This window comes from Alosa pseudoharengus, unplaced genomic scaffold (genome assembly GCF_046254945.1).
Source record: "Alosa pseudoharengus isolate Yale_2024_CS ecotype anadromous, Long Island Sound unplaced genomic scaffold, YU_APseudo_1.1 YU_APseudo_1.1_scf_17, whole genome shotgun sequence".
Classification (NCBI taxonomy): domain Eukaryota; kingdom Metazoa; phylum Chordata; class Actinopteri; order Clupeiformes; family Clupeidae; genus Alosa; species Alosa pseudoharengus.
In genome coordinates, this window is record NW_027468640.1 from 21,995,780 (window position 1) to 22,012,636 (window position 16,857).

Consider the following 16,857-nt stretch of genomic DNA (forward strand, 5'->3'; position numbering starts at 1 on the left):
AACTTCACTTTTTAAATGACAATATCCTGGCCGGACTACTGTTGTCAGTGCATAAGTATTTGAAATGAACATGATTTCTTAATGTCTAGTGACATATCAGGGCCATTTTATGATTAATTGAAATGCATTTCTTACAGTACATACGGTTCCTTTAAAATACATTTAACTATTGTTGTTCTTCTGAGCAGGACATAATCCAGGTGTAGACACTGGGATAGTGCAGTAGTAGGCTAGGCTATACTATTTAAGTTTTTTTTTCAAGTTTTATATATCTTTTTCAAAACATGCTGTGAAGTCTGATGCTGTGGGGTATACCGTTTATTTGAAAGGGGAAAAGTATGATGGCTTAATTGAAAATGTTTCATATGTGATGTGACTGAAATTTTATGGAACACTGAAAGGATCTGAAAATTTTTCATAGAGGCTACAGTGTATACTGAGTAATATGAGTGTGAGACCATAGGAAAAAGTAGTATCTACAGACCATCTGTTAGGAGAGGACATTTAGGCTACACAAGTGATACTTGGTTGCCCTATTGAGTTGGCATTTCCTCTCCATAGCAATTAGTCTGGCTTTCGCTGGGTTCACCCAGCCTACATAGCAATGTCCTCAAGCTCGTCTTCTTCAAAATCGTCTCCATGCTTGCCAAAGCACGGCCACGCTGCAAGACACGCCTGTGCGTCGTGACGCAAAACCTCATGTCACACTACAATGTTGAAATTGAAAGTGAAAGTTATTCGTCATACCGTAATTTTGTACGTAGCCTGGACAACTCGGGCTACCAATTGAATATGTAAGTAGAAAAGGCTAAGCCTGCACGTCGTATGAGAAAATTGTATGAGATCATGTCAGTAGCCTAGGCTATCGGAAAAGAAGTCTCGAAAGCGCGACGTGGTTTTGTTTCGTTCTTAAAGGAGATAGCTAGCCTACTCTAGGCCTAGCCGTATTGACCTGCGTACAATTATGCAGCCATGCCACGTCTTCGTGTTTGTTTTGCCACTGCAGGTGGAATATGAAAAACTTGATGAATATTCTGAACAAAAACAAGTGTAGGCCCTATAATAATGGTCGAAATATGTGTCTTATTGCTGAAAATGACTATAAAGATCCAATCCTACCGATGTTATCAAATGATTAAACGTAGGCCTAGTCTGAGGGCGCTTTCATAATATGTTGTTCCGAATCATGAGTCGATAGTTTTTCTCCATTGTCTCTGGGTTTGTTCATGGCAGCATATCGAAACATAGAACTTTGAAAGGTGTCTTCTTTCTTTGTAGGCTAATTCTGAATAGACCTCTGAAGTTTGCCTACAAAAAAGAACCAAAACGGCCATCTTTGCCCATATAAGGAGATCCGGTTGTTAATTGAAGCTAACTACCTATGGCAAGTTGCATTGCAAGTTAGCTCTGGGGTAGCAAAAATCTAAGTGTGCCGCCTTCACGTAGGCCTACCAGAAAGCACAGTATCCACTCTAAGGCAGAGGACAAAAGTGTGTAGAGCAAAACGTCTGCATTTCAGACTTTTTCATCCCCACGAGAGTTTAACAGGTGCGATAATTCAAAATCCCCATGTTATTTCCCCATAGGAAAAATCGCCTGATACCGGATGTCAAAAATGGCAGCTTTTTTGTAGGCGAACTTCAGAGGTCTATACGGTGACCAGAGGCGGATATCCCGGGGTGCATTTCCCAAAACCATAGTTGCTAACCCGTTAGCAACTTACTGTAGTTGGTTGGCAATGGTAAATTGCATTGCAACCAACAAAGTTGCTAACTAAGTTAGGAACTATGGTTTTGGGAATCGCACCCCGGGTTCCAGTAAGTAAAGTCCTGCCATATATTCTTTCTATCTGTGCACTTAACACAGGTGATATCACTAATTATCTGATCTACCTGGCTGCTAATTAGGATGACCTGGTTTACTAAATGGTTGGATAAAATACTTGGCAGGACTTTTACTTTCTGAACCCGGGGTGTCCGCCTCTGACGGTGGTGTTTAGCAAAATTGTGGAAAACAAAGGTGTGCATACAACCTTAACCACTGTCTTTGTTGTAATTCACATGAAGACTTGCTTTGAGAAAAAGTCTTAGTCTAATCAAATATGGCGGAGATTCCACCCAACAACAAAAGACAGAGGAGAGACGACTCTACAGAGAACTTTCCAGAAACTGACAACTGGTATTTGTTTTTCTTAGATGATGGCTAATTAGTTTCCAATTGAATGGCATATCTTGACTTTTGATCATGAAGTTGATGTTAGGTTATGCAATGACAATCATGCCAATGATGATACTTTGCTACTATGTTGTTTAGTAAGCAAGTAATAGACTAGCAATTAGACTGACCACATATTTACTTCATTAATTATGATAATACTAAATAATAAGCAATTGTATCAGTAGCCTATAGTCCTGTTTTTCTCCATTGTCATACTTTTAGATTAAATAGTAAATTAATGTATTAACCCTCTTTTCTAAGGCTTGAAGTGGACATATACATGTGTGTTGTGGCAGCTTTTTGACACATAACTGTTTTGTAGCCCTCAAAGTGATTTCAGAAGAGATGAAAGGAGTGCATCTGAAAATGATATAGGCCTACCTAAAAAAGACCCATTGGTTGCAGATAACCAACAACCTGAGCCCCTGAGTCCAAGCAAAAGGTAAACATAAATTTACACATAAACCATAACAAATATGTATTATTTCAGAATGTGTTCAGTAAGGTAGGTTATAGAATATTTAAATTTCCATAATAGTGATTTTTCCGCAACAACCCCATAATAGTGATTTTTTTTATACACCCCACACCCCCAAGGAATAACTGCTTACTTTGATGTGTCATTTTTGGATGCATGGTAAAACAAATTCTTCCATTGCACCTTTAGAGAGGAAAAGAGTGCATCTGAAAAGGATATACCTAAAGAAGACACATTGGTTGCAGATAACCAACAACCTGAGCCCCTGAGTCCAAGCAAAAGGTAAACATAAATTAAAACATAAACCATACAAAATATGTATTATTTCAGAATGTGTTCAGTTATAGAATATTTACATTTCCATAATAGTGATGTTGTTTACAAACCACAAGCCCAATATGGTCATTGACAGGGTTAGAAGTAATATTTAATTGAAATGATCATTTTGTCCTTCAAACTTTGTTTTTGTCAAGCAAACTACAAAGACATAGTAAGGCCCCAAACCTTTAAATGATAGTGTATAAGTTATATACAAATATTCCTAATGGTTATGTTGTAATGTTTGTTGCATGTAGTGGGAGTGACGATACGTTGGAGCGGAAAATTCAGTCCACTGGTAATGTTTTTATTCAATTGTGTATACAAACAATTTGAACTGAACTTAATAGTGTTCTGCAAAACAGCCTTTTGATGACTTGAAAGCACAATATCTATATGTTTTATCTGTGCTTTTCAGATAAACAGATCCCAGTTCCTCCTCCTGGGCCAATCCAGTTCACCTCGGTAAAGCCAGACTCTGTTTCGCTTCTCTGGGGACCTCCTAATGGATTGACCGAGTTCCAGAAATTCAGAGTCACTTGCAATGGTCAATTACTCAAAGGCAGGGAGAATGTCATAGGTTTGAACACAGAGTTTCCTTATCTGTTCCCTGGAATGAAGTATGAGTTTACTGTGGCCACAGTGGGTAAAGATGGACAGCAGAGTAAATGTGTGTCAGCGAGTACATACACAGGTACAGTCCCAATGTGACAATAGTGCTTGTTTGAGCCGTGCACTAATCTCTTTATTTTTATTTCTGAAAGGTAGATAAAGTTGTATCTTGTCACTGAACTGCTAGAGAGGTAGAGAAGGCCAAAGACATTGATTTAATGATCACACATTACACAGCTAATAAAATAGTCTCCCTCTCCATAAGCCAATTTGGGTCAGATTATCAGATAGATAAATATATGTAAGCATGTAATGTTTGATATAGTTGTTGTATTTGATTACAGTATATTTGTTGCATTAAGGTTAAACGGGTTTTCTCTATCTGTGTTTTAATTGTAGAGATCCCTGCACCAAAGGAGCTGATGGTGAAATTGGATGAAAGCCCTGCGCTGGTGACATGGAAGAAGCTAGAGGAACTGGATCAGCCCACATATGTGGTGTCCCTTTGTAGGGAGGGATATTGCTTACACACGGCCAAAACAAAAAATACAGAATACCAATTACTTGATATTGACCCTAAGAGGATGCACACAGTCAGAGTTTCTGTTGCATTGGAAAATGGCAGTCAGGGCACGGTTGCTACACAGTGTATTCATGCAGGTAAAGGAGAATTGTAAGACAGACAGATTTGTGCCAAACTGCAAAGACAGCAAACCATTGTGCTGTTCCTGTTTATTTTCTAACTGTGACAAATTGGTTTTGATGAGTGAATTGAGATGAAATACATGTATCTTGATGAAAACAAAGCATACATGTAGATACAGATTTATACTTGATATGATATGATTTTATACTTTCAGGTCCAGACAACGTAAGAACAGTTTCAGTGACTGCAACAACTGCTAAGCTTGAATGGAGTTGGGAGGGGAGGGATCAGTGTCCACATAATTTCCTGATATCGTACCACAGTAAAGGGACTGAACCAAAGACAAACACTGCTAAGTCATGCAGCACAGTCATCAAAGACCTGAAACCAGGCACTGACTATACTGTCAGTGTGTGCTCAAAGCTCCAAGATGGTGGAAAGAGCCTGCCCTCTAAGATAACCTTCCAGACAAGTGAGTTTTTTTCGATGTTGGTCAGTGGTTTGCTTCTTACACTACTTTGTTTTAGTAAGATTGTCTAATCATTTGTTTATATAGATCTGCTGTTAATAAGTAAATCTAAACCTGAATCAATGAAAACAATATATATTTGAGGCCATCAACTTTGTACGTCCAAGCAGCTGGATTTACAAACTCACCAAGCATTCAGAAAATGTTTTGCACTGTGCTGTACTGTTTGTTCTATATTTTTTCTTACAGGTGTGCCGAAACCAGTGAATCTCCAAAAGGTTGGAGTGGCTTCAACATCTGCTAGTCTTAAATGGAGTTCCCCACGTGAAATGGGCAAGATTACACACCGTTTCGTAGTCTCCTACAGCATAAAAGGCACTGAAAAAAAAGTGTTTACAGATGTATGCAAAATAGACCTGGACCTGGAACCAGGCACTGACTACTCTGTCAGCATCTGTACTCAGTTTAATGACAGATTGAGTGCCCCGGAAACCATTACCATCCATACAAGTGAGTGCTATCATGGTGAAACAACAGCAGATTTACTCAGGCAACAGACGTGTGTAGAGCTATGATGTCTATGTGTACTTGTGCTGATCCGTTGACAAATTGTAAAATGAAATTGTATGACATCATGTACAAAATAGCTTAAGTGTTTGTCAAATATGTATTGCATAATTAAATATATGTTTATTACACTTGTTTCATATTACTTTTGTCATTTAAGAATGTCATGAGTTGCCTCTACCATTAGTCTAGTGGCTAACGTAAAACAATTAGGCAGGGAATGGGAAAGGTATTTTAAATGTGTTATATAGTCATATACCTTTTCATGCAGAAATACCACCCATGAAATTCTTCACCATTGTGATTGGGAACACTCAGAATCATCACGAGCCATTGAAGAGAATGTTAATCAACAAAGGCTTGACAGAAGTTCATAATGTGGAGAATTGTGATGTCATCCTGGCTTTCTGCGTGATTGTGTCCCGTGTTGGAACAGACATGGAGGCAGCTCTTAAAGAAATACCAGGTACTGAACTTTAGGTATCATTTCTAAAAAGCAAAACATTTGTATCTTTTCACAAAAATGATTGGTGCTCTACTAACATCCCACATCTTTTGGAAGAAACGATAGGGGGTGTATGACTTCAAGAGATTAATACATTATAATATGACAGAAGTACAATGATTACAGTTAAGTCATAGTATAAAATGACCACAACAACATATTAAAGAGGTAATCCCAACCTACATACAATATCCCTTTTAAGATACAGATCGTGCAACATTCACAGGGAGAAGAGACATCTTTATGCCGCATCATGCGTCTAGAAACGATACGACTTCGTACCGCGAATGTTTACATACAAGCCGGCATGTTGCACCTCAGCAGCCGGTTGCACTAGTTGAACATAAGTTCCATCTTAGCTTAGTGCCAAGGTAAATTGGCACTACGTTAGAGTTTAGGAGCAACTAAAATTGAACAGGTTGCACCACGCAAATAGTTTCAACGTTACACTAAGTTATGACTTAAATTGTAGACCTCTCTCTCCCTAGGTGTAAGGTCCATCGTTAATAATTTGTTAACATGGACATTTTACTTAAAGGGTGGGAATGTTTAAGTTTAACAAGGTATAAGTCGAGAGGAGTTACATACGCAACCGATAAGGCTACACACATTTAATTCACTTGAACAGTGTTTAAATCCTATTTGTATTTACTGGAAATCGTATGGACCTAGCAGGACAAATATCAAACATCTCCTTACCATTACCACGTAAAACACTGCTTTCAGAGTTAATCTGTTATCACAGATTTCATTAGCCATATTAGTAATAGAGTTACCATTACCTTCACTATCTGACAACAACCTACCGCTGCGGTAGGCCTAGCAGTGGCTGAAATATTCTCAAAACACAAATACTTCAAAATAATGTCTGCTATTAAAATAAAATGTTCAGGGCTCCAGACTAACTTTTTGCACTGGTTGCACTGGTGCGCCTAACTTTTTTTCTTAGGTGCACCAGCACAAAAGTTAGGTGCACCCAAATTTTCAACCACATCGCATTTAACACCGCAGCAGGTTCACTTTTTTTCCTTAATTACTGTCCTATATAGGTTGTCCTATGACTTATGATTGACAATTCTACAAGAAAAGTAACTTAATGAAGTGTTGGTGCTTTAAGTGCTTCACTGAGCTGAAATTTAAACTTAAAACATCTCAAGATGTATTAAATAAAAATAACAGTGAATAAATTAACAGTGCACGTCTTTTAAGGGCTTCAAACTGCACATCTCATGGCTCAATGTTTTACATACTATCCTTCATGATCTTTAGGCCTTGGCTAAACCAGCTGGCCTTGCTAGCATCTTCCATAGAAATGTATTTGAGCACAATTTAAAGAGATGTTCCAAGTAGCCTGGGGGATTTTTATGTGATTTTGCAATGATGATTGCAATAATCATTTGACAGCCAGACAATGCAATTTACTTTTTAATTTTAGTATTTTTAAATTTTCAATAAGAACATGGTTAATGCAGTAACAAAATGGTAGGCCTATTATTATAGGCTATTGCAATGACTTGCCATGCTCGATCTAAATGTGTCCATTCAATTCACTGTACACAATGACCACTGTATACATGCAGGGAATATTCGGGCTTTAAATGTAGCAGCGATATTCGGTTTGCGCCAATTAGCGGATTAAATTGATTGATGCCATCAGAATGAGTGTACACAACTCGCGCGCAAAACGAATATTGCTGTTGATAACCGGGTTACTCCCTGCATGTAACTGCGGTCAATGACGCACCTTTTCGGCGATATCTGTATCTCTGTCGTTCGGTCGTTTTATGCATTGTTCGCAATTTTAAGACGTCTTTTCATCTGCACTGACTCCTATAAATTTGGCATTCCTGTACGTCGGGTTTACGTTCAAACTATTTTTCTGGTGAATAATTATTTCGGACTGAACTTGGTGAAGGGAAGTTTCACTAGGCCTATCGTAGGCAACGATAAACTTGATCATCATCTCGGGCTCGTCTGATCGGTTTGCTGCTGCCAGCCGAAAGGCAGTGGGGAGAGGGGACATTTATCTCGGCCTATGTGACCACACTGTAATGCAACGACATCCACTCTGTTTATCTGACGGGTCTCTGACCTCCCTCTCTCTCTCTCTCTCTCTCTCTCTCTCTGCAGCACACGCATTTTCAAATTTACACACAGGCACTGGGCCACGGCCAATCAGAGGGGAGGTCCCGCCCTTCACTATCTGTGATTTGTTTAAACCACGATATTGGCCAAATATGTGTCTGTTATTGAACCAAAGGTAGAGTTTCAATGCGGACACTTTTTCCTCTCTCGAATAGCTGGTCGCACCGGTGCGACCTCCAATTTTTTTTAGTCGCACTTTTGAAAAATTAGGTCGCATATGCGACCAAATTGGTCGCACTCTGGAGCCCTGATGTTATTTTATTCCATACCACAAAGTAATTGCGGAGGAGGTCAGGCATAAAGGGATTTCAGCATACACTAACATTAACCATCATGTGAAGTGCTGTGAGTAGTGTGACATTCTTCCGATATCATTAGACAGTGATATTGACTGGTTGTCAACGGTGAAAACATCATTCAATGCGACAATATTTTGATTTAGTAGCTACCAATTACGGTGTAACTTAAGTAGCAATGGTGCAACAGAAAAATAATGCAGCTGTAGTTTAAAAAGGTAGTTTAAAATGGTAGTTAGTTTCAATGTACAGTTTAAGACACTCCTTACACCTAAACACACGATCAAACTTAAATTTGACTGGTGCAACCGGCTGCTGGTCTTTAGGCTATTTGACTTATTCCCCACACTTCCATATAGCCATGTAGGCCTAATTCTCAATACACTGTTTAGGTTCTACCACTAATTTTGATATTCTGCTCTGACAGACTCCAAGCCTGCCGTTCTGGTGGTGATGCATCATACCTTTGATCCTGATCATGTGACACCAAACACCAGCCGGTTTGTGAGAGACAAAGAGACTGTCGACATTTTGTTCCATGAGGACAAAGGGATACTGAGCTGCCCGAGGAACAGGCAGGCAGAGAATACAATGGTGGAGATGGTCTGTGTTTGTGCTAAATTAAATTCACCAGGTTCCTTACCACAAGAGAAGAATAATCCATTACCTACAACTAATGCCCAGCCATCCCCAGCTAAAACCTATACAAAGACTGATGCTCCAGAGAACTCAACAAGGGGTCCATTGCTTTACCAACATGAACAGACGGTTGAATCAAAAGAAAGCGTTAAAAAATCTAACAGCATCAGCATAACTGCTTCATCTAAAGAAGTCAAATACTTTGCTATTGTAATTGGAAACACATTGGGTGCAGATAAAGAAGTTCAGAAACGTCTCGCAGACAAAGGAGTTTTACCAAAGGAAGAGTCATCACAGTGTGACTTCCTCCTGGTATTCTATTCAGTTGTTTCTCCTGTCAGAAGTGACATTGAAAAAGCTTTGAAACACATTCCTGGTGAGAAACTAGATTACTGCATTACTAGATAATCTATGTTGTTTTTCTTTATCTTGTATGTATATTTTGTATATATAGTGTATATAATATACTGTATATTCACATGTGTGTGTGTGTGTGTGTGTGTGTCTCAGATGACAAGCCGTCCATCCTGATGGTGATACACCACACCTTTAATACAGATTACCTGCCACCAGACACCAGGCGCCATGAGAGCAGTAACATGCTTATTGTACACTGCTTGTTCTACGAAGATACTGGTTTACTGAAGTGCCAGAGGAATGATGAGGCATATGACCATATTAGTAAATGGCTACATGGAAAGGCAAGGGAAATTATCTATGATTTTTATTTAAATATATCCGGTATGTAAAATATCACAGAAAAGTGGTGTAACATGATTTTCTCTGATGATTTATTCTTCTTTTAGTTCCCAAACTTTGTGGAAAAGAGTTGTCAAAATGTGTCACGGGCATGTAAGTTCCTTCTCAGTTAGAACATTCTATTTTGGGTTTGTGTATAGTTTATATGTCTATTTGGTTTGGCAATATTCTTCTTTATATTCAGTTCCAATCAGTAAAAAATATATTTTCCTCCTACAGCTTCTATTAGGGAATCATTATCTTCACGTTTCTCATGGTAACCCCTTATTTAGAAACGTCTTATTTATTTTATTTATTTATTGTAATCTACTATTACTATTCTATTAAGAATGCATATGTATAGCGACTAAACTGTCCTCACTAACCACAATTAGTAGAATCATGCATATGGTCTTGTGGTGTATTAACATTATTATTTTATTTTTGTAGGATTAGTAACAAGAAGTAACATGAGAGCAGAAGAATGAAGTCACAGCAACAGAAATACAATAGGTTGCATTGAGAAATATTGAAAGAAGTCCTTTATATATATTATTGCATGAGTCACACAAATCATTTTTCTTTATATCAAATGCTAAACATGCCACAATAAATGTATGTAATGGCTAGTAGAACATCACTAGTAGAAAAAGTAATTTCTCTTACAGTTGTTCAGTTCATCAGTGTGTTGTGGACTTGTTTTTTCTACCATCATCTAATAACATCAGCTGTTGATGTGGTTTGTATACATAAATTGAAGAATTGTTGAAATTCTGAACAACAAAATAAAGCTTGTTCCTTAATTGTTATAGTTATAGTATTTAGAAGAGGCTTAATTGGTCAAAGTGACCTACAGAAAATGAGCATTAAAATAATTAAACATGAAAAAGTTGCCTACATTAAGCTAAATAGTAAGAATTATATATATATCAAATGTTCTGACGACCAACACTATTGTTCATGGAAGCTGTATAATTTGTGCATGTTAATCTTGTACCAATTTTCTTCATGGAGTCTTGCATTCTTGCATTGCTTTTTTTTCTGAGAAATAGCCTACATATGGGTTTCCATTTTAAAAACACACTGTGATGTTTGAGGCTGTGGAGTATACTGTACAATGGAGAAAATGTATGTGGATTGCTGAATATATTTTGAAGTAGGATTGACATATTAAAAAAAAGTGGAACACTGAAAGTGTCATTACGTATAAGAGTATTAGTATAAGCAGAGCCTGTCTACGGAGAGCCTGGCCACTCCGCATTCAAGTCCCATATGTACCGAATTTTGGTTGCAGTTCCACCAAAGTTCCACTGGGGGCGATCGCCATGAGTGCAAAATGAATGGGAGTCAATGGAGCTAGACGGCTAAATTTGTCTCTCACCTGATTGTCGTTGACAAATCTCAGATTTGATTGTAGTTTGTGTAACTTCAACATGGGTTAGGTCAAAAGTTGAAAGAACGAGTACTTATGTCCTTTTGATTTCTTACAGGTTGGGTGTTGCCCATAACACGCTAGCATTGTGCTAATGAATGACGTCATTGACACATTTGAAAGGCGTTTTAGATCAATTAAGTGACTTTAAAAAATATGTGTGTTCTTTGCCTCCCCTTTCGAATACAATATTCAAATTACTTGGGAAAAAATTATATCCCGAGAAAAGTGGATTTTGAGGGGTACGGCTCCATAGACCTCCATTCATGCACTCGTGGACGAGCGCCCTCATGTGGAACCACAGAAGGAACTGCAACCAGTTCAGAAACCGGAAGTTTTCTGAGAGTGGCAGTTCTCCCCTTATTAGACATTCTCTGTTTTGTAACGTTCTATGTAACATACATGTATTTAGAACTAGGCCTACTGCCGACATCTTGTAGTGGTGCTCAACCTTAATACAGCCCTCAGGAGTGCGTAGCTGGAAAGGTGCTTAAATCAGAGGCAAAATGCGCGTAAGAGTTGTAAGAAACGCCCAGATTTTGGGGTTGCTTCTCCCAAAATGCGTAACTCCCTCCATCGCACATAAATGACAGATTTAAGCGAAGGGGAGAATTCATGCAGGCTGAAATGCGCATAGTTTTTTTTTTACTTTCGCACCGTTATGCACATGAGAGAATCCCCCCAAATGTTATTATGTTGACCTTACATATTTTTCCACAACAATTAATTTATCCAACAAAAAGTGTGTAAGACTGTAAGGTAAATGTTACTGGCTGAAATCCACAGACCAGACTTAACTAATTAACATGTGTTTGTCCTCTTTCTTCCTCAAAGTGAAACTGTCTTTTCTATATCTTTGTTGAGTCTTGAATTAATCCTTGTAATGTGGTTAGCAGTCCAATCATGGTTTCATTACAATCTAAAGGATGTAGTCTGTACTTTATTTGACATATCGCTGCTGTCGGGTGGAAACCTTGTATGTCACCTCAATCAGAAATCCACCAGTTTTCAGGAAATCAGAAAAATATTTAAACATTATCATCAAAAAAATGCAACAAATATGGTGTTATGAGGTTTCCACCCGACAGCAGCGATATGTTAGTCGCTTTGGATGAAATGAATACATGTAAATGAAAATTAATAAACTTGAATGTCACACCTATCTTTTCACACCAGCTGACCAATGAGCTGGAGGACATTGTTATTGGGTTGGGGCATATTATGTGTTTTAAGGATAAAGACACCTTGAGAGATTAATCTATCTTTATCACTTCTTTTATCTGGCTACCTCTTTTCTTTCGGGTTTGTTTTGATTTCTTTGCTTTTGATGCATTCTTGTAGTGTATTTGCCTATCTGGTTTACTTTGCATTCTGTTTCATTGATGTTGGTTACATTTAAGTTTATGGTTTACCTTTTAATAAATTGTTCATTTATCCACCACATATTCATTCATGTATCTCTCCTCGTGTGCTGCCACAACTCTGCTACTAGCTGATAAATAACTTTGCATTAAAAACGTTCCTTTACAAGAAAGATGTGCTTTGATAGTTTTATACATTTCTGAAATTATTTGGTTAGAGTTAAATACACCTATTTAAGTTTAATTTCACTAAGTTCCTGGAAGTTGTAAAACGGCAAGTTCAGAAGCAGGTGTCAATGGCATCCTTTCCAGGGGGAACTGCAGATCAAAGTCAAATTTGCTAAGGTGCGTCTGGGTTCAACCAGGCTACAGTAAATGTTTATCATTCTCTGAAAACAGTGTGTTAGATATTGACCATGTGCAACATATCAGTGGTTCTATGTCACATGTTTTCAACTTCAAGCTATTCAGCATGTGTCATCTCAAAAAGCAGTGATTTTGCACATGTTCATTTAGCATTGACACTGCAATATTCAGTGTAACGTCTGAATGCCTGCTCTCAGTACTTGTGTGTAACACAATTATGTTGGGGTGGCTTGCACAGTATATTCATTTAAATAATTTTTAATGAATATTTTTATAATGAAAAATTTTAATTTAAATTATTTTATTGGAATTGTTTGGTCAAATGGTGTAATCAGTACTTGAATCAATTCTGTAAACCCAAAGAAAAATGGTGCATTGATTTAACACATTTAATTTAAGTGCTGTGACGCCCACCTGAGTGAAAACCATGACCCCTATGGGTCTAGTGCAGTCAGTGCACGAACAGTGCTGGGCCTAGGTGTCCTGGGTGGCCAAAGTGCCTTATTGTTTTCACCTGCACTTAGGGGTTAGGCTATAAAGGGGCTTCTCTCTCTCTCAGACGGGCACTCTTCTTTCATGTAGGCACTATTTGAATTACTTCTTTCATGGACGCTCTCTCTATCATTCTTCATCTCACTCTTACTGTATGGATGCTCACTACATCCATACACACACGACATTGCACCAACATTCCCTAGACACATATTATTGACCTGGTTTGATTACATTTTTTTATTAATAAATTATTATTCTTTACAACTGTCTCTTGTTCCTCAATATGTGATGGCGTGAACAAGCCCACGCTGTTACAGTGCAAAATATTTGATTTACTCTAATTGTATTAATCTAAATGTTTTTAAAGTTTTCAAAATATACATTTCCTTTATTCTCTGCCACAGTCAATCAAGAAAATACCTGCACACTATTATTTGACGTTAAAAAAAATAGACAAAGTGTTTAATCCATCAAGACAAAGTGCTACCAAGTGAGGTGATGTAAAAACGTTTCGGTCCTCAGACCTTCATCAGTGCAAACCATACACAGAGGTGAGACGCCTATTGTCCGTGTGTACTTGGCGGCAGATCTGTCAATCAACCTGAACACTAACTAGGTAGGTTGGAGTGTAGGCTAAAAGAGTAGAGCTATGACAGATAGATAGATAGATAGATAGATAGATACATGTAAAAGATAGATAGATAGATAGATACATGTAGATAAATAGATAGATAGATAAATAGATAGATACTTTATTGATCCCCAAGGGGAAATTCAAGAGATGGCCCTTAGTTTCAGCAAAGGTTTAACAACAATAAAATACAAGATGTTTCAGTGTTCATCGAAACACCTTCATCAGTTGTTAGGCGCTTTACAAATACACCATCCTGCTCCATCTCTCAAACAGGGGAGGGGCATCATCTGAAGCTGCTGGGACACCATCTTCTTTGGCAAACACAAATTAATTAATCCCACTGGTGTCATATTGCTTAAATATTGTGGTGAAACTGACCCGAGGGGATTATTGGATTATTGAATGATTGACTGCTGTGGAATGATTGACTCTTTGATTGACATGTGCTGGATGTAACTGCGCTCACCTGTGAGCGAGGGGACAAGAAGGGGTGGAAGATGTGCGGACAAGGGGACGCGGGAGACTGTTTGTGACTGGCACTCGGGGTGGGTGCTGTTCGTGGCTTTTAGTGTCACCGGCAGTGAAGCAAGGAGACGTGGGATTTAGTAAGTGCCTTACGGTCATACTGGGTTCTGGTCTCTGCGGCCAAAGACTGGGCCTTTGCTCCGCGGCTATCTGCTACCTCCTCCGACAAAGACGGTTGCTCCGCTTGCTATCTGCTACTAACCTCACTCTCGCCAGAAGAATTTCGTTCCGCCTATAGCTCCACTCATCCATCTGGGATCGCTCCATTGGAGAGGTGCAAAACAGTCTCACAGTCGCTTCTACGCTACGTCACATCTATGAAACTCCCACCCTGCGTCCTGATTGGCTCTACCTGGTGCCGAAATCACTCCCAATGGAAGCGATCCCAGATGGATGTGAGTGGAGCTAGGCGGAACGAAATTCATCTGGCGAGAGTCAGGTTAATCTGCTACTTCTACAAGGACTATTTGCTACTGCTATAAGGACTGTTTTGCTCCGCTTGTTGCTCTGCTAGGCCTACTTCCTCGGCCAAAGACTGTTGCTCCGCTCGCTATCTGCTACTTCCTCTGCTAAGGACTATTTCGCTCTGTCTGCTATCTGCTACTTCCTGGCCCAAAGACTGTTGCGCTCCACTTGCTATCGGCTACTCCTCTACCAAAGACTCTGCTGGACGTCTGCTCGTTCCGGGCTGCTCAGCGGAACATTTCCTTGGCGGGACTTACCAAGCCAGACCCTACAGGGGGATCTTGTCATCAGAAGGGGAAGTCTATTTTAATGTTGTGTGTGTGTGTGTGTGTGTGTGTGTGAGAATGAAAGCTCTTTTCTACTTAATTTTAGTATTGAAGCCTGTGACCGGATTGCCCGATCTGCAAGTATATTATCTATGCAAACATTTTCCCTCTCCTCTATTGGTTTTGACCATTCCAGGAGCCGGTCCTATGTGGTGTGCTGTGTTGTGTGCCGAGTGTGGAGATGTTTAGCATGTAGTGGAGAATGCTCCTGTTCATTTAGTGTCGTGCAGTAACTGATTTGCAGTGCAGTGTTGTGGGTTGGGGGGGGACATGGTGTTTGCTGGGTGAGGGTGGTTATATTTATTGGGGAGGTATCAGTTTTAATGAATTGTACTCTTGAATAAATATTCTCTTTGATACATCCTGCATCCCTGTGCCTCTCCCTTTACACTGGTGGCAGCGGTGGGATTATTGCTTTATATACCCTGTTAAATAAGTGTGTTTTCATATGTGTTTATACTTTTATACTGTTTGTTTATACAAAGTAATACTAAAACTTGTAAAAGGGACAAAGGACTTTTATTTTGACATGATCCTACCATGCACTTGTACGGAAGGAAGCTGCCTGTGTCAGAACGAACAGTACTGTGAAGCTGAATGGAATGTGAAGCTGGAACTGAATGCATGTTAAGATATTTTGTAGTTTAAAGAAAAGTTTGCTCCTTTACTGGAGAGTTGACAAGCTCTTACGGTGTTTGCAGGTGTTTACAAGTGTTTAAAGCGTTTATGAAAGTTATTAGTCTACGTATTACGTTGTTACACGGCTTTACTCAACTTCTGTGTAGGCTAATAAACCAAAGTGAACTTCGTGCAACATGAGTCTTCGAGCCATCTTTCAGTAGAGGTAGCTACAGTAAGAGCTTCAACTTCATCGAGTGCTCTGACGCCGCGAAGACGAGTGAGGAAAACGGAGGGATTCCACGGTCCTGATTCACCCTACGTTCTCCACATCGTCCAGACGACAGAGCTCCATCTCCTGCACGGACCGAGACCGACGCAAAGGGCGACGTTACCGGATCTGCAATTTCATATAATTTGACAAATTTAATAGAGAGTAGTAAAGTTGTTTTGATGTGCATGTTAAATAAGTTAAAATGTCACAGTTAGATGCATTGGATTTAGAATGAGTTAGACGAGCAGATACAAAGTCTCCAAGCGGAAATCAAAGAATTTAATGTCACCTTAGAAAGTGAAACTGATGCAGAGAAAAGACAAGAATTAGAAGGGAAAATTCAAAACAAAGAGCAAGCGCTAAGTAGCCTTCAAGTGCAAAAACAGAATTGCGATAAAGATAACCAAGGCACACGACACTCTGAACGCTCTCGTGTTCCAACTGAAAAAATGCTAGCTTATCAAAGAGAAGAAGCACAGAAAAAAGAGAAGAAATTTCTCACTGCATATCAGAATTGGAAAGCTGAGGTCCGCAATACACGTGAACAACTAAAATCTGATATTACAACAACTGAGCTAGCCATCCTCGTTGATACACTAGAAGAAGTCAAAAATAATGTGATGAAGTTATATGATGAAATAAGACAACTTGTCACACCTTCATCTGATATAAGGCGATGTGTAGATGCATGTGAGGCTGTAACCGCAGACATTAACAAAATTACATATGAG

At 39.0% G+C, this 16,857-nt stretch overlaps 1 protein-coding gene across 2 annotated transcripts; it reads left to right on the forward strand.

Moving 5' to 3' along the window:
- The first annotated feature begins 726 nt into the window (after positions 1-726).
- On the forward strand, positions 727-10,433 carry LOC143127428 (uncharacterized). Of its 2 annotated transcripts, XM_076288928.1 has the most exons (15): positions 727-794; positions 2,067-2,178; positions 2,540-2,659; positions 2,885-2,977; positions 3,271-3,311; positions 3,432-3,707; positions 4,025-4,285; positions 4,486-4,743; positions 4,990-5,250; positions 5,579-5,773; positions 8,681-9,268; positions 9,403-9,593; positions 9,699-9,744; positions 9,871-9,907; positions 10,081-10,433. In XM_076288928.1, exons 2-15 carry the CDS (start codon positions 2,102-2,104, stop codon positions 10,097-10,099), a joined length of 2,463 nt encoding a protein of 820 aa, XP_076145043.1. In that variant the 5' UTR covers positions 727-794; positions 2,067-2,101; the 3' UTR covers positions 10,100-10,433. The 2 variants fall into 2 exon arrangements, with proteins under 2 accessions (XP_076145043.1, XP_076145044.1); XM_076288929.1 differs by lacking the exon at positions 9,871-9,907.
- The last annotated feature ends 6,424 nt before the right edge of the window (positions 10,434-16,857 follow it).